At 39.0% G+C, this 17,754-nt stretch overlaps 1 protein-coding gene across 8 annotated transcripts in view; it reads left to right on the top strand.

Moving 5' to 3' along the window:
* ARHGAP6 (Rho GTPase activating protein 6) overlaps window positions 1-17,754 on the top strand; it is a 316,604-nt gene that overhangs the window by 254,715 nt on the left and 44,135 nt on the right. For 5 of the 8 annotated variants that reach the window (XM_040056179.2, XM_040056180.2, XM_040056184.2 and 2 more), the window contains exon 2: window positions 1,481-1,640. In XM_040056179.2, coding sequence (XP_039912113.1) covers window positions 1,481-1,640 — 160 coding nt within the window. Of the gene's footprint in view, window positions 1-537; window positions 560-643; window positions 799-1,049; window positions 1,110-1,480; window positions 1,641-17,754 lie in introns of those variants that run through there. The other 3 variants (XM_040056186.2, XM_040056183.2, XM_040056181.2) reach the window with 3 other exon arrangements.

The following is a 17,754-nucleotide window of genomic DNA, read 5'->3' as shown; positions in this document are numbered from 1 at the left end:
TTGCTGAACTCAAACATATTTCATGAATCACAAGAAAGGGTGTTAATTGTGTAATTCCTTTAATCTAAATGTGCTAAATGGAGCTGCACATTTGTTAATGGTTTTTGTCTCGTACCTCTGTGTGGATACACTCCCACAGTCATAGGTGTGCATCTATATGTTTAAATACAAATGTATGTACAGGTTGTATGAGTGTATATAAATATACATGCATATATATGTGGGAAAAATATATGGAAATGTGCACAAAGATGTTTACATACAACAAGATGCATAACTGCTAAGTCAAATTTTACTGATTTTTGTATTAAGGAGCTTCAGCCAACTATTTTTAAAGTCAGTGGACATCCTTTGACTGCAGATGGATGTGCACAACATAGGTTTACAGTGAAAAAAATTAGTATGCAGTGAAAGTACAGATGTTGACATTTAAACTGAAAATGAGAGTGAAGTTTATTAATTGTAAGTCTGCCATGCTGTGATAAAAGGCAGGTTGCTGGGTTTCTTAGAGCCCAGCTGACGTGCATGAGAGTTTTGTCATTATTAGCAGCTGCAGCAGGTTATACTTACTGACAAGATTAATGTTTATTTTTTAACATGGTTAGAATGAAAAACAAATTCTTCTTTCTCTCCCTGTACTAATCTGTGCTCTTTGACGATGCTTTGATGAATTCTGAAAGTCTTGCTTTAAGTTAATTGTCGGGCTTTAAGCTTTGTGCTCAGTCTTCTCTTTGAGTGATGATTACTTCTCTGGCCCAAGCTGAATACTAGAATAGTTTTTTGTATGGGTTCTCTCAGGTGGGATATACAGCAGCTAAAGCTTTTGGTTTCTTTCCAAGCATAATTGGTACCTTACAGAGATGTAGCATATCTCATGCTGCTTTCCTGTCTAAATGTTAACAAATAGGTTGTTATTGCAGGTCTTCAAAAACATGGAATATCTTGTCCTTTAGTCAATCTTATCCTGAACACAGCCTCGTCATAAGGAGATGAGATGTGTTTGAAAGGGGGCTCTGCCAGTGCACTCTCAGAGTCTGCTGGAGTGGGATTAGCAAGATGTGGGAGATAAGATGCATGTTGTCCATGAATGTCTGCTGCTCTGACCGATGGTACAGGAAAAGAATTAAGTGACAGTCTCTGTACAGAGAAAGCAAACTGGGAAAAGCAGACTTGAGTGCTTTTCCCCCTCCCCTTCCCTGCTTTGTGCTTTTTGTTACTGGAATACTAATGTTTTTGCAACAATACTTGATTAAATGACTTCAGGCAAAATTGACTTCTTGTTTTGCATGTCTTGTATCCCTTTTAAGGAATGCTGCTTTAGGGAAAATAAAGATATTCAAAAGGTTAGAGATGTCCAAGAAAATGGCCTTTTGGTGAGAAGAACCTGTGTTGTTTTTTCTAGCAGTAAAAGAGATGGTTCTGTTTATTAAACTGTGCATACCATATGATGCTTCATATTTTTCCATTTGATTTCCTGTAGGGTGATTTCACTTGGAACAGCATGTCAGGGCGCAGTGTTCGGCTGAAGTCAGTTCCCGTCCAAAGCCTCTCGGAGCTGGAGCGTGCTCGGCTGCAGGAAGTGGCTTTTTATCAGTTGCAGCAGGACTGTGACCTGGGCTGTCAGATTACTATCCCCAAAGGTAAGGGTTTGATAAGCTGTCTCTGTTTAGATTGTTAAGCCACTAATTTCATATAACAGCAGTAGACGCTGGATTTTTTTATTCCGTGGATACGGTCTTCTATTTCAGTTTTGCTTAACCACAGTCATTATGTAAAAACGTTGCCTTAAGTTGTTTGCCTGCTGTGTCCAATTTGGGCCACCTGGGGGTGGGATCATCTGATCAAGGGCAGATGTCTACAGGGTAGATAATCTAAATCAGACCCATTCATGCCAGGATGTCTTGATACTCATTTGAGAGAAAAATGCTTTTCTTACATTTCCTGATATCCAGAATTGGATGTCTATGTATGTCAAGTAGATCTTACCATCCATGTGGGTTTTTACACTCTGTATAACATCATCTGTAAAGGAAGCCAACTGTCACTAGTTTAGATAGTGAAAACATTTATGTCAAATAATATGAGTCCTACCCAAGTTTTCTTAAAAACAGTGTTGCTTATTTCCTAGAAAATTAGTTAATTTTCAGCATAAAACATTGAACTCCTAGGAAACAGGAGATTAAATGAAAAGGAGAAGCTCAGCTATAAGAATACGTGCATATGGTAGACCTGTACTTAAGTTGCAGTGGAAGAGATCTAAACCTCACTAATGAGAAAGTTTCTGTTGTTTCCTGTAGGCTGCGGATCAAGCATAGCAGACATAGCTGTTGTGCAATCATCTGCAAATCTGGCTTTCCTGTTGTTCCTTTGCAGTTGTATACTTACATAAGGAATAACAATTCTCACCTTTGACTCTGACCAGAGGTGCCGTGTGGTAGCATGGACACAGTGATGCCACAGGAGCAATTTTTTAGTGAGTCTAAATTAAGTAGGAAAAAAAATTGTCCAGTCTGTGAAAATAATGACATAGGAGAGAACAGATGTGAAAGAGACAGGCTTTTGTATTCATCAGCTTTTTAGGATCTGCAGAAAACGCCTGCCAAAACCAGCGAAGTTGAACTTCACACGTATAGCAAGGGATCATGTTGTAGTGAGATGGATTTAATCAACTTCTTCTTCAAGCCTCACCAGCTCCCCTGGTGCCTCAGGTGAACAGTTTTATAGGATATTCACAGGAGGAACTGGAACACTAAGTGCATTGCAATAATTTCTGAGTCTGAACTGCCAGTGGCTGTTCCTGAGGAGATGAAGATACACACATGGAGGTCCTACCATAAGGATGTGTGGTAATACCATAGAAGACAATCACATATACACATTCATAGGATAGCTTTGTTTGGAAGGGAGCTTAAAGGTCATCTAGTCCAACCCCCTCCAATAAACAGGGATATCTTCGACTAGATGAGGCTGCTCACAGTCCCATCCATTCTGGCCCTGACTGTTTTCAGGGATTGGGCATCTACCATCTATATGGGCAACCTGTTCCAGTGTTTCATCACCTTCACTGTAAAATATCTCTTTCACACCTACTCTAGATCTACCTGCTGTTGTTCTAAAACCATTACCCCTTTTCCTGTTGCAACAGACCCTACTAAAAAGTCTGTCCTCATCTTTCTTTTAACCCCCTTTCATTACTAAAAGATTTCTCCAGAGCCTTCTTTCTCTGAGCTGAACAACCCCAACTCTGTCAGCCTGTCTTTGTAGGAGAGGTGCTCCATCCTCTGATTGTCTTAGTGGCCTCCTGTGGACCTGCTCCAACAGGTCCACGTCCTTCCTGTGCTGGGGAACCCAGAGCTGGATGCAGTGCTCTGAGTGGGGTCTCACCAGAGCAGAGCAGAGGAGCAGAATCCCCTCCCTCACCCTGCTGGCCACGCTGCTTTGGATGTAGCCCAGGACACATTTGGCTTTCTGGGCTGCAGGGGCACATTGCTGACTCATGTCCAGCCTCTCATCCACCAGCACCCGCAATTCCTTCTCAGCAGGGCTGCACTGAATCCATTCATCTTCAGCCTGTATGGATGCCAGGAGCTGTCCAGGTTCAGGTGCAGGACCCCATGAGGTTTCCATGGGCCCAGTTCACAAGCTTGTTCAGGTCCCTCTGGATGTGACCCATCCCTCAGGTGTGCCAACCACGCCACTCAGTTTGCTGTCATCGGTAGATTTTCTGAGGTGTACTCAGTAACACTGTCCGTGTCAGGGATGGAGATATCACACAGTGCTGGTGCCAATATGGGCCCTTGAGGAACGCCACTTGTCACCAGTCTCCATCTGGACGTTGAACCGTGCTCAGAAACCTTGAGCTTTGAAGAGTGAGTACTGCTTTTGTGTTCTGCTTGCTGTTTCCTTCTGGGACTGCCATGGAAGGCCAGCTATTTGGGGAATCTTTCAGGTTTGAATCACATACAAGAACTGTTTTTATTTTCACAGCATATATATACATGGATAAATATATATATATATGGGTGTTTATATATATATATACACACACAAGGTTAAGTATAAAACACGAAATTAGTTTTACATATATTGAGTCAGAAAAGTGTAATTGTAAGCATAGAAACTAAATAAGAATATAAATTTCTGTTGAACATTTAAAAATAAAAGGCATTTCAAAAAGCCAGGAACACCAAGGTACTGTTTAATCTCTACTGCTGGCCCCATCAGTTCATGTAAATCTCAGCTCAGTTTGAATGAGAAATAAATTGGCTATTCAGTTCTGCTCTCCAGTTTGGATGTACCGATGAGATTATTAATAAGAGGCAAGTAATTTCACATCTGCATTCTTGCTTCGAATGACCAGATCATGAACTTTTCTGTGTTTTAATGTATACATCGTGAAGAGATAGCCAGTACAAAAGAATACCATTGATTGAAGGAAGTGAAGGTGGTAGCTAAAATTAAGGTACATTTAGTATTTAACTGTCCATCCTGTTTGAAAACTTGGCACCAGTTTTGACAACAGAAATAAATAATATTTTGAAATGAGTATATATAATAATCACTCTATCAATCCATCATGCTACATCTGTGCTGGTATTTTGGTAGGAGAATAAGAAACCACCATGTTCTGAAATTATTACAGATTGGTTTAGGCCCTTTGCAGGGACACTCTGAAGTCCACCTCATGTTCATATCATTTTTAAATGTGTGGAATGAAATTTTATGACAGGAGTTTACAGACAGCCATTCAGTTAGTCGTCACAGTTGAACATCATGTGTAAACTGGGAATTTCAAGTTTTATCCATGTGAAACTGGCTTGGGCACTGTGGGCATGCAAGAATGCAAATAAAATAAAATTCCATTACAGCCATCAAGTTAAAAACAGACTGTTAAACATTTTCTGCTTAAAAACCCAAACCCACAATAGTGAGATGTAGAACTCTCTCTCTGAGAGAGCTAGAGGAGCTCTGTAAGTCTGGAGAGATCCAGAAAAATGGAAGATGTACTCTAGAACTCTCTTCTGCTTCAGAGAATGCCATATGAAAATATTCATGAGTGGAACTATTTATGTATTAGAAAGTTTATAAAGCTGTGTATAGAGTGGGACTTCTTTGTGGTTCTTTGGCTGTTTTTCAAAACTTGCTAGAGAATTACATTAGAACGTGTATGTGCCTGCCTGCTTCCTGCAGGTATTTGAATAATTACATTTACTGGCATAGGTATGGTGAAAAGTAAAAATTCATTGTTCTCGGCTAACAAGTGTTTGTGCTGAACATGCTTGCATGGAGGTTAAACCAGAGCACAGATGCCTCTGCCTTATCTTTACAGCCGTGGACGTGCTGTTACTGGTGGCTTCTTCATAATGCTTCAGTCTTCCCGAGCTCAGAAGGTCCCTTTGTCACAGCTAGTGCAGTTTACCTCTTCCAGGGCTCATCTGGCTACTCCCACACTGGTGCAGGAATGCATAGAACGTGATGCCTCATGTGTATTGTAGATGTTACCATTAATGAAGAACATTTACTAACATCTCCTAGTAAAATATCCTGTGGTCACAGAGAAGGTATCACCTCCCACAGAAACTTCTTTAACCAGCAAGTAATTTAAAATATGCTCCAATTGCACTGAAGTAGGTAATTAGAATGAATTCAAGTTGATCAAGAGGTACTATTTTTACATATATGATGATATATTCTACGTTTGTTTCTTGGTATCTTGCTTTTCTGTCTTTTATCTTTCAAATTCTGTAATCAGCTCCTTTTTTTTTCCCATGTCACTCCCCCATTTGCCACCAGAAACTAGCAAGAATCATTTATCTTGTGTTGGTCAATGTGTTAAGTTGCAAGAGGATGTAATTTCCAGGAAAAGCATTACGCAGTTTCTTAACCAGTGCAATTACTCTGTGAAAGATTTTTAATTTGCTAACATTCTGAATGTCACAACAGTACCATTCTGGTGATGCTTCTTTGCAGTTCATGGTTACAATATAGTGTGGGTTTTTTCATTTCAGGGAAGTCAATCTTCTCTTTAAAATAAGAGAAAAAGTGGTGATGAAACTCACTTCAGGAGTGCTTACTTTTTTGGTGACGTTATGACTGTGTATGTCCTTGCACACAGGTAGTGAGAAAAATTAACCTTTTACAGAAGGTCTTCACAAGCAAACACTAACTCAAGTTAGATGGCTTCTGCATGGTAATACTGGGATCAGAACAGCAAAGGAGCTAATTTTCTTCTGTTCATTGGCTCCAGGTATCTCTGGAGCTGAGAGGTTTCCTATATACCTCCTGTTTATAATGACTCTCTTCACAGTCCTGTCCCACTTCACTGACCCTGTGTCTGGAAGCAGGGATAGCAGCTACTGGGACATTATGAGTTCATCAAATGGGGAATTAGGGCTTCAACCCTAATTGAACTAGAGCACCTATCTGGGTTTTAAAGGTGTGGTGGGAACCTGTTGGTGAAGGGACTTGAATAGGATTTGGGATTCAGGGCTCACATTTGGGTCTTCTCTTTATTCAAGAAGAGAGAATGACTGCTTGTGGTCTTGCCAGTTCCCAACAGGATGTTGTCTTCTCAGCTTTGCAGTGGGGCGGGAAGATTTGTGGAGACAGAATAAAGGAGGAGAGCAGTTTGTGTTATATGTGGTTTAGTGGTGATTATGCTGGTGCTGGTTGACAGTTGGACTCGATGATGTTGAATGTCTCCTCAAACCTTGATGATTCTTTGATTCTGTGACGTTTTGGGAGAGAGAAAGTAATTCTTAACCTTACTGCCAAATATGGTTCTCAGGTCATTACTTTAGTTATATTTAATATGATGTAAGAGAGGGTTTAGAAGCCTAAATGTAGTCCCAGTCATTTAAGGAAAGTCATTTTAAGGGAAGCTGACGCTGCTTGAACATGTGCTGGTGTGTGTTTTTGCATGCAAGCTTTGTGACATGTGACACTGTGCATCTGCTTACATGAAGTGAGCACTGGTCTCCTGTACAACTTGTTTTATTGAGGTAAGTTTGAAGAAGCAGAGCTGGATAAGTGTGTGATTACAGACTGAGAGCTGAGACAACCCTGTCTCTGAAATGAGCTGGGCTTTCTGAATTTTTACCACTCATTTGGGTACTTTGCCCCCAGAACATTCCAGTTAAGCTCTGAATAGAAATGGGAATTAAGAGTTACACAATTTTCTGCTTCTTGTTTATTTTGGCAGGGCGTACTTCTTTCAGTCTGTTTTTTGCTTACATTACTCGCCATTGTATTTCATTATTCATTTTCCTTAACACTGAGAGTGACTACGATTTTTATCTGGACTTGCATTTTTGTGAGGGCTCCAAGCTGCTCATTGTTTTTAGTCACTGACCATGTTATATGCTTTATAGCTGTGGTGGCAGTGGAAAACATCTTAGTAAACCGTAGCATATACATCATGGAGTTACAGGCTTGGGGACTGGGTGCTTTTGAACTGGCATCTTCTAAGGCAACAGGCTTATTACCACCCTTCTTAATGCCAGCTTCTGCTGATTCTTCTCATATAAGTACTGTCTCTGGCATGGGCTTATGAGTCCATGGATTTTCTTTCAATGTAGTAGAGTTCATGAAGATTATATTTAAGACAAGTAAGGCTGAGGTAAATTCTTCTCTTTATGCTACATAGGTAAATCTTGGATATACTTGGATGTATCAGACAGACTGGCCAAAAACGGTTTAACTTGCTGATTTTCAGACTGAAAGTTCCCACCTGTGCCCCCCAATTCAACTATTTCATGGAAAAAATGTATTTTTCCAAGGATTTTTTTTTTTCATCCTAAGAAAACAAAACCAAATATCTCTTAGTCTGGAGGAAAAAAAAAAAAAAAAATTGAATTAATATTTTAAGCTAGGAGAAGTCCCAGCTGTGGCAGGGTAGAGGTTGTGAGACACAGCCTTGAACTATGCTACACAGGCATTTATCAAAGTGAAGATGACAAGAGTTTTTCCAGGCAGAGAGAGAAAACAAGAAAAAAACTTTTCAAATTTTTTTTTTTTTTCTCCCAGTAAGTAAATGTGCAGAAATTTTTTGTTGGGATTTTTTCTTTCAAATTCACTTTTTTTGCCACTGTTGAGAAAAGAACAAAATGGAAATACATCAAGCTTGCAAGAATATAATTTTTCTAACATTGCAACAGGGGAAATAATAAATTATCTTCAAAACTTAAGAAAGTTTTTAGAGAGATGTTCCTTTTTTAATTTTTGCTGTGAAGCAGTTTTTTAATAAAAGACTATGCTGTGCTCAGCAATTTGATTTCTGAGATTTTTTTGTATCACATAGCAGGTTTTACATGTCTGTTTACATCAGGAAAGCTTTATTCAACTTAGCTGTTTTATCAGTTAGAGGCAAGCTAATAGGTTTAAAAGCAAAAGGTCTTACTCATTAAAAAACTCACTAGAAACAAAAAAGCTTATCTTTTTACTAAATAGTATTTTGTAAATGGCTAGGAGCTTTGATTGAGAAGCAGAGTGCATTTTCATTGTGCTATGTGAACACAGAAGGTGGAAAATGCTGTAGGCTTCATGGGCAAATATTTACCAAATTTACCAATATTTACCAAATCAGTGGCACTGATAAGGTAAATATGACAGCATGAGTTTACACCTTAGCACATTTAAAATGAAGATTTATGTAACTTCCGAGAACCTACCTGTTGTGTAGGTTTATTTTGTGGAGAGAGAGGAAGGGAATGAGGACAAGGATGAGCACTGAAGGAATCCTTAGCTGTGGAGCTCATTGGGCAGGAGCACTGACACGCAGGAGTCTTTTAGTTCCTTTCACAGTGAAGGAAAGAGATCTTGCCTAAATTCCTAACATAAATAAGGAAATATTACGTTTCCATATAAAAATATCATGAAAAGTTAGAGAAGATGGAATCATGACCAAGGTTTTTCATTACTAGGGCAGTTGCTTATTTGGGTATTGTCTGTTGTAGATTTAGGGTACTGCTTTTGAAAAGTCAGATCCAGAGACTGCTGCATAATTTGATGTTATATATACAACATATATTTGATGCTGTGTCCCATAGAATTTAAAAAGTACTTCTGAGAAAAAAAAAAAAAAATCCTGTCTAATGTAGTTTCTTTAGGAGTACACTTGAAATAGCTATTGGCTTGAAGTACATATAAATAGATTTGGCATTTTTTCTGTATCAGTGTCAGGTCAGACATGAAAATCTTGGCTTTCATTTTAAAACATTGATTGTGACCATTGGCCATATTCAAAAGTTGAGACACTTGATAGGGAGAATCAGTGTTGGGAAGCAAAATACATGTACAGAGGCTCTAAAACAACTTTGCAAAATTAGGTGTATTTGTTGGGTTGGTTTTTTTTTTCTTAAATCTTTGAGAGAACACCAGCATAACAGAGATGTTCTTGATTGTATTTTGTCTTTCTTGATTGTATTTTGTATTCTTGATTTTGTATTTCTGTCTTTAACACTTCATGTAGTGCTTGCCCTTTGATTCTGTATGCCCATCTCGGCTGTCCTGTATTTGCCAGTAATCATCGTATATGTCCAGTGATTCTACAGTGACTTCAGAATTTGTGCTTCACTGTGGTTCAAAGCCAAAGAGTAAATACCAATAAATATATGCCAAAGAAAAAGCTTTTGAACCTTTATTAAGAATACTGACATTGTAGCCTACTAATTTCCATGTTCTGCTTGCCTTTGGCAGAGCTTTGCCAACAGAGAACACCAGTATAATATGTATTCTTCCAGTATACTTCAAAAATTTCAGCTGAACATCAGGCTTATTTCTATTCTATTATCTTGTGTGTGTTGCTCCTTTCAGAAGTGCCTTCCTCATGGAATGGAGGGAGGTATTCCTGATGATTTTTTTCTTGCCTTAGGCTGAAAAATTTTCTCTCATTTTCCCACAGGCATGATTTAAGTGGAGGCATGGTTGGTGCCGGAAGCATAGTGTCTCTAGATACTGATTAGGAAAGATAAAGTGACTCCAGATAGATACATTTTATCAGAGCTGTGGTACTATATATATCTTTGTATTAGGCTTTTACACTTAAAAGGCTGCCTTGAGATTTAATGGAGACCTAATCTCCTGCTGGAGGTTTTTAAGAATAGATTAGACAGATGTCCATGTGACTCTATTTCTGTGCAGGAAGTCAACACAAATGTTCTCTGCAGAGCTCCTTGTGTCTTTTTTCTGTGTGGTTTACATTTTCAACACCTGTTTCTGTTATGATTGATGATACAAAGGACAGGTAATTACTACAAAGAGACATTATTAGAAGTAAGATCCGTTGGCCATTTTTCAGAGGGATAACAGCTCAGTCATTTGAGCCACCAAACTGAGAGACCTGCTGCACTGATTTCACTTCCACGCACTGAGAGCTCCTCTCTTGTTTCATTTCTTCATCACAGCTCTGAGCAGGATTACAGTGGACTAGTTTGATTAGTCCCAGAGGGAGTAAGTTATGAAAACTGTTTTATTTTCTTGCGTGGCTTCTTCTTTCAGGTGAGAGTCCAAGGACAGACTTACACAAAGGAGTCATAGCAACAAGGTGATGCCCAGAAGACAGTGGAGACCTGGGTGCCCTGAACCAGCTCTGTGACACTGGCTGGTCTCCTAAATTCCAGAGGGTTAGAGGAATTTCCTTGTCCTTTGAAGAGCTGAACTGATGCTTGCTCTGGGAGCAATGTGGGGGGAAAGATCTGACTGAGATGTAAAGAAACTTGGTTGCTATTTCACCTGCTAGTACAGGTGTGCAACAGAGATATTGACAACAGTAGATCCAAGGCCAGCTACATGCTGGTGATTGTATCTGTTCTGCCCCTGTAGTGTACAGATTGAAGGTAACTCTCCTTATCAAATCAAGAGTCATTTTGACTAGCAATAGCATCAAGCCCCTCTCTCCCCTCCACATTATAAAATTAATCTTTATTTAAGTAGTTGAAGCCAGTAGACAATCAATTTCTTCCCCCCCTCTCCCCACCCTGCTTCCCCAGTGAACTGAAAGCAGTTTTAGAGCTCTTATTTGTATTTTTCTATCTCAAAAGCCTCATCAAGGCTCCTGTTTTGTTTTCATTTGTTGTTTTGAATTTTTTTTCAGTACAGCTGGAATACTTTCATTGGCTTTAGTTGTTTTTATTTATTCATGTAGATAATTTCTGACCTTTTTTTTAACCCGTTTTAGAGTTGACAGTTTTTCTGAGTTACGAAAACACTCCAAGAAGGGGGTGTTGTTCAGCCTTTCTCAAAGCTTTCAAAACCTCTGCCCATTATCACAATTTCCGAGTGTCTTCCACTAAGAGAGAAGGGCAGCAGCAGCAAGGTCCCTGATGTATCACAGGCTATTTAAGTCAGGAACTTTCCTATCTTTGGCGATTAGGGGAACTCCTGTCCCACAGTGGATACTGCTATAATGTGAAAAAGTGGTGTCTATATTTTGTCTTGCACCTGCTGTGTGACATTACTGTTTCATGAATCGTGTCATCAGTGTCAATGCAGCAAATACTCCCTGGAGCCCAGAAGGAGTGGTTCCCTCTAATTTCTGTATGCCCAGACACATTTTTTACTTCCATTATTGATTCACGGTGTGTGTTCCATCAAAAGACCTGGACCACCCTCTGGCTTTTTTAAAGTGTTTTGTTGGGGGCTGGGATTTTAATATAGTCTTGTTAGATTGGTATGATTTGGGATTTTTTATGACATGGGAAATCCTGTCCTAATGGAGGTGCTGAAGCAAGCAGAGCTCTATATGAGTTGAATGTGTTTTTGCACAGGGAAGTCAGACCTCGCATTGTGCATCTGTTTTCCCTTTCCACGAATTTGCCTGCTTTTTGCTGCTGTCCACTAGCAGCTACATGCAAGGCCATTTGATCTTTCCTTCATAATCCTCTAAAGGCTTCCAGGCTTTTTGAGTTACTTCCATCATCCTTTCTATGTGTGGCAGCAGCAGCCATTTTCCTCATTCTGGCATAGAAAAGTACTTGAGCAACTGTTTATTTTCATGTCAAAATGAGTTTTTTCCTTAGGTCCAGCTCAAGATTTAACAAATCAACTCTCAAACAATTATAATTCAGTGCTTGGATTCTAAAACTCACTGAATGTCTTGTTCCTCAGAGCTCATGTAATGCTGTCATATGTATTATTAATTAAAAAAAATTAAATGCAAAAACCGCCCATGTATGTTTTTGTTACAGTAATGGCAAAATAACTGAAGAGGGGTTTTTTCCTGACTTCTCCAACACATTTATTTCTAGTCAATAGTCCAAATGCAAAAAGATTAACGAATACCTTAAACAACAACAACAAAAAATTAAGAGATAAAAGACAGAAAACTTTATTCTTGGTTGTGCTGTGGTGGTTTGAAAAATTCTGCGACTATTAAAAATTACGTTATTTTAAGGATATTTATACACAGCTTGCACAAATAAGGCAGGCATCCACTTTGTACTTGTACACTGTACACTTGCACTGTACACTTGTACACTGTACACTGAAGTGTTTCTTTCGGTGCAGCTGTGCTGTGTAAGACCTGCAGCTTCCTGCACTGCAGGAGTGCAGTGGCCTGGGCAGGCCTGGGAAACTGCTCCTTCCAAGCTCTTCCCCTTGCATGCGCGGGCTCTGACATCTCCCTCCCTCTGGCTGTGGCTTCAGGTGCCCTGACCTCACTCCAGAGCTCAAATCCCATATTCCCTATCAACTTAGGTTTGGTTCTCACCCTTAGAATGCGTGTCACCTGCATTTGCCCACCAGTTAACGGCAGAGAATCATGGAAGAACGTGTTTGAACATACAAAAGTAGTTATTTCTTTGGAACATATATATTTAGGGACTAATCAAGTCCTTAAATGCACCAGGGAACACATAGGCAAATGAAGTGGAAGCGTCATGTTTTCTTATGATTCTTCTGGCCACAGGAGTTGAGTAGCATTTGCCATCTGAATTAGAGCAGTTACCAAAGTGAGTTGTTGTTTTGGTGGTGGTGCTGGTGGTCTTGGGTTTTTGTTCATTTTTTTCTTCGTTTGGTTTTTTGTTTGTTTGTTTGTTTTTCGTGAAGGAGAGTTAATACCTATCTCACTGCAGTCTATATTTTCCAACAGTATTTTTCGTTCAGCAAGTTGGGTCATGCCTCTTTCTGATGGAAATGGACCTTGCAAATAGGTTTCAGTAGAAACAGTGCATTTTTCTAGATTTGAGTCTAGTTTGGAACTACACTTTTCAGATTTGTTTTCCTAAAAGACAGGGCAGCCTACCAGTAATAAGCTCAGCTAGTATAAATTGATATATCACCTTTGCCTTCAGAATAGCTGTGCAGTATCAACAGATGTGTATAAAAAATTCTAATAGTACCTGGCAAGCAAATTATGTAGGGTTGGTGTTGTTGGTTTTTTTGTTGTTGTTTGTTTGTTTGTTTGTTTTTTAATCAGAACCACATGAGGTTATTGTGAACTGTTATTTGATTAATAAAACTAGTTCCTATAGGGATGCAGCTTTCTTTTGAAGTAGGTGAGATTTCCACCAGTTTTGCCTTCTTACATGAGTTCCTCTGAGACTTATGAATACTTCCTAGATAAATAATTGAATTTATCTACCAGTATGACCAAATTCTTACTGTTCAACAGTAAAGAAATTGTGTGTAGTGCAGCCTTTAAACTTCCAGCAGCTGAATCATTTAAACCTGCGCAGATGGACTTTGCAATTCATCTGTATTTAATTTTAACATTTAGCAGTGTCTTAGCCCAGAGGGACTGAAGCCTAGGTCTGAAGAAGCTGCGCTAACCACAGGTTACCAAAGAGCCTGCTGCAATGTGGAAGAGGTGCATTAAAGGCACACTTTTTTCTGATGGTTGTGGGTTTTCTCAAGTGATTGTACTGTATGCACTGTGTGTTGCTGAGGACACTGTTTCCTGCGCAGTCGACTTTCCGCACAGCTCTCCTGGTTTCTCACTGTTGTCCTGAGAAGGGTTTGGGTCAGGTGGTGCCCCTGTCCAAAGGGCTGCAGTGCTCCAGCCCTGTTCCTCTGTGCACAGCCCAGTGGGAGGGATGTCCCTTCTCCTGAAAAACTGGCTTTGACTTCAGCTCTGCCCTTTTCATGCTGTTTCTTCTGCCATAAGCATGTTCTTCAGGAACTTCTCAGAGGGGAATGCTGGAGCTTGTTTTCTGCATCACAGGAAGCAGCATGTAAGAGGAAAGCTGCCTTGTGTATGTGATGCCTTTGGCAAGCAGCCTGAACCTGGTGCTGTGGGTTGAGGTGAGCATCCATGAGCCAGATGTCACATGGAAGGTCATGAGTGCAGCTGTGGGATATTCTTGAATGATAATGGCTTTTCTTCCATCAGCTGCCAGCTGACAAACACAAAGAAATGCTGATTTAAACCAAAGTGAAATAATGCGTGGAACCTAGGCTATTAGGAAAAATGGGACAATAGTCTAAGGCTTCTGAATAAATACAGTGATCTGCATCACTGATGGGGGTCTTGTGTGTGTATGGCTGAGGCAAAGGGTAAAAGTGATAAGAAATACCTGAAGGCTGAGCCTTCCACTTTTCATATTGCTTTATGTGCCAAAATCCTGTTTCTCTGGTTAAATTTTTTTTTATCTTCCATCTGTGTTGCATCTGGCAGTGCTTTGGAAGCTACTGCATGCGGACAGGACATTTCAACAGGTTTTTAAAAATAAATATTTCAAGATGGACATTTATAGTCCTAGAAATGGCTAAGTAAAACCAGCACCCTCTTCTTCAGCAGAGCAGCCCCAAGTGCATATTCAGAAGTAAATTTGCTTTGTATAGTGACCCAAAGAAGCGGCTGCAACCACAAACACTGTGCAACTGTCAGTGAATAAAGTGCTGTCTTGCCATTATTGTGCTCTGTCAACAGAACTTAGCAGTGTTTGACTGGCACTCTCAATTACTTGCAGTATTGCACAGGCCAGAGAGAGACTGCAGCGTGACATTCAGCACAAGGCTGGCTGTGGCAGGCTGCCACTTGGGAAATGGGTTTCTCTGGATGAGTGAAGTGAACCAACGAGTGCTCAAGAGGGGTCTAGCTTTGTGCTTTGTGGTGCCACTGGTAGCAATTTGCAAGAGAGAATTGATTGCAATCTTAGAAGATATATTCTATTTTTTTTTTTCTCTAAGTGCTGTTAGATCCAATTACTAGTGGTTATTAAGAAAAATGGCCATGAATAGAATTAGAATTGCTATTAGGAATTAGTTCAGAGATCTCACAATATCAACCTTTTTATCCATTTCTGTTTTGATAATTGAGCTATGGGTCTGATAATAATCACTGAGATAGGTGTCTTTTTATAGTGTGTGAAAATAACCCTTAATTGTGGAACTTGACAAACATTCTTCCCTAAATGGACTAGAAACTCATTTCTCTTAAGTAAAGGAACTTGCTAATAAATGGGAGATTCTCTTTGTTCTCTAACCCTGTCAGCAGCACATAATCTCTTATGTCAAAAGCCCACTGAGTTAAATTAGTTTAAAGGATTTATATCAATTTATGAATTATGTTTTCTAGTAAAAAAAAGTGTCCTTGCACATAAGTAATATTAAAGGAGTATCATTCTAATAGCTAATCCACCAGCCCATGTATAAAGAAAGTGCTGAAGAATCCTATTTTCTTACAGGTTCACTTCAAGCATATTTGAGAGAGTATTTTTTTCATTATCTGAAGCCTAATACTGTAATAGTGTCCCAGAAATTATGTACAAAGCTTGGATGCTGTTGTACTTTTTTACTGCATAATTTATTAATTCTTAAAAGCATGTTGGATTAGGGTTTCACAGGATATTTACTATTAAGTGATATAATCTGAAACTGTTGGCCAAGACTTCCTGAGTATTAACTTTGTGTGCCACTTACTGTATAATTCTGAGCTAATTCCCTACACCTCATTTGTGATTCTTTAGCTTATGCTGAGCAACACTTCTACCTACCAAACAGACTTGTTCATTTCCATAAATATAAATTTAATAAAGAAGTACTGGAAGTAAATACTAACAGGATTCAGCCTGCACTCCCTCTCTTTCAGTCATAGAAGTTGTTGGTAGGTGGTCTTGTGCAAAGCAACAGAACAATAATTTTAAAAACTTAACCAAGTTCTCTCTTTCTTTTCATGTTTTAACTGTTAAAGCTGAAGTTTATGTATCTCCAGTGTGAAAATGGCTTCTTATTACCTAGTTTGTAGAACCATGGTCTCACTTAGAGAGAAATCTAAGCCCTCAAATGGCCTGTAGAAAATCTGAGATTTGATGGTATAAATGCTAAAAAAATGTTGTTAGTGATGACACTGCAGGTGAATTTCGACTTTGACCCAAAATATTTAAGTTTTGATTATCTTAGAAGTCCGATTGTTCAATACTGGTCAAAAGTCAGTAGATCAGTACAAATACTTTTGTATTCTGTAGGCTGTGTGGTTCACTGGCAGGGTCCTGAAGGGATGACCTAATTTTTTGAATAGAAAAGTCTTTTTGGCATAACTGAACCTGGAAGTGCTCACCACTTTGTAAAAAGAGGTCACGTAGCAATTTGATGTGCTCAGGAGTTTGATTCTAGACTCTTGGTCTTTTAAATATTCATTATGCTAGCCTTAATACATAGATGGCTAGGGAGTGATGTATGCATTGCAGTGAAAAAAGGCAACAAACATATAAATTAGTAAGTACTGAACAGATCAAGTCCATTTCTGAAAATCAAATTGATCTGCACAGCTGCCTGCACAGGTGTCCTTCAGGAAAAACAGAATGGGTTAGCAAATGAAAAAAAATGCAGCTTCCCTCACTGAGACAATTGTCATTTCCTAATGTTCATGAGTGGAATATGTTGAAGGAGCAGTGTATTGTTGATCTACAGAAAGAAGACATATATTGACAATTATATACACAAAAGACTGGATAACAGCCCAACATCTTTTATTGCTATGTGGTTTAAACTTTTCCAAAGTGGAAATTAAAAACAGCAATCCATCCCTACCTAGCGGTACTTCGGACCAATACAATACTATCTTGCATAACTACTTGCTAATTAATTTAAAATCATACAGTAGGTATTAAGCATGGGCAATAATGCTTTGCCTGTTTCTCAAGAATGTTTTGGATATGTTATTTATATTCTAAAAACCACACTGCAGCTAATAAGTAGTAAGCATTATTATTGTGAATTGGGTTCATTTAATATGTAAAACTGCTGGAGTTGCATAAGTCTTTAAACACATTATGAATATTTCAGCAATGTTCATGCCTGATGTGCCCTGTATTAGCAGTCATTTGAAAACATATTGATATGTACAGTGTATAGACTAATTTATTGTGTCTTTTGCTGGGGAGAAGAACTTGAACTGACCTCAGATGTCTTGGCAGATCTTCTGAGCTCCAGCTTTTTACTGAGATTCTTCTCAGCCTTATTTTCATATGCAACTCTTTTTCTCTTGCCATGGGGTAAGCTGTAAATGTAAATGATCATAGCAAAACACTGCATTTTACATCAAATTTTGATTCTTTGTGTCATTTTTTGTGTTTCAGTAGATTTCCGTGGGATGTCAGAATATCAGTAAATGGGGTTTTGGAGAATAAGGCTCTGTGACTCCAAAGAAATATTAGTTGTCTATCAAAAAGAGTCTTTGAAGCAGTAATTTGAGTTTATAACATGGAAAATAATTGGAAAATTATTGTATAAAGCCAGAACACAATGGTAGCAGGGAACCTTATAAAAACAAGCTGTACTGTCAGGTGTACGTAAGCAAGCTACCAACTATTCATA

The sequence above is a fragment of the Hirundo rustica genome, chromosome 2 (assembly GCF_015227805.2).
Source record: "Hirundo rustica isolate bHirRus1 chromosome 2, bHirRus1.pri.v3, whole genome shotgun sequence".
In the NCBI taxonomy this organism is placed as follows: domain Eukaryota; kingdom Metazoa; phylum Chordata; class Aves; order Passeriformes; family Hirundinidae; genus Hirundo; species Hirundo rustica.
The sequence above is the reverse complement of the archived record's forward strand: the minus strand, read 5'-3'. Positions and strand labels throughout refer to the sequence as shown.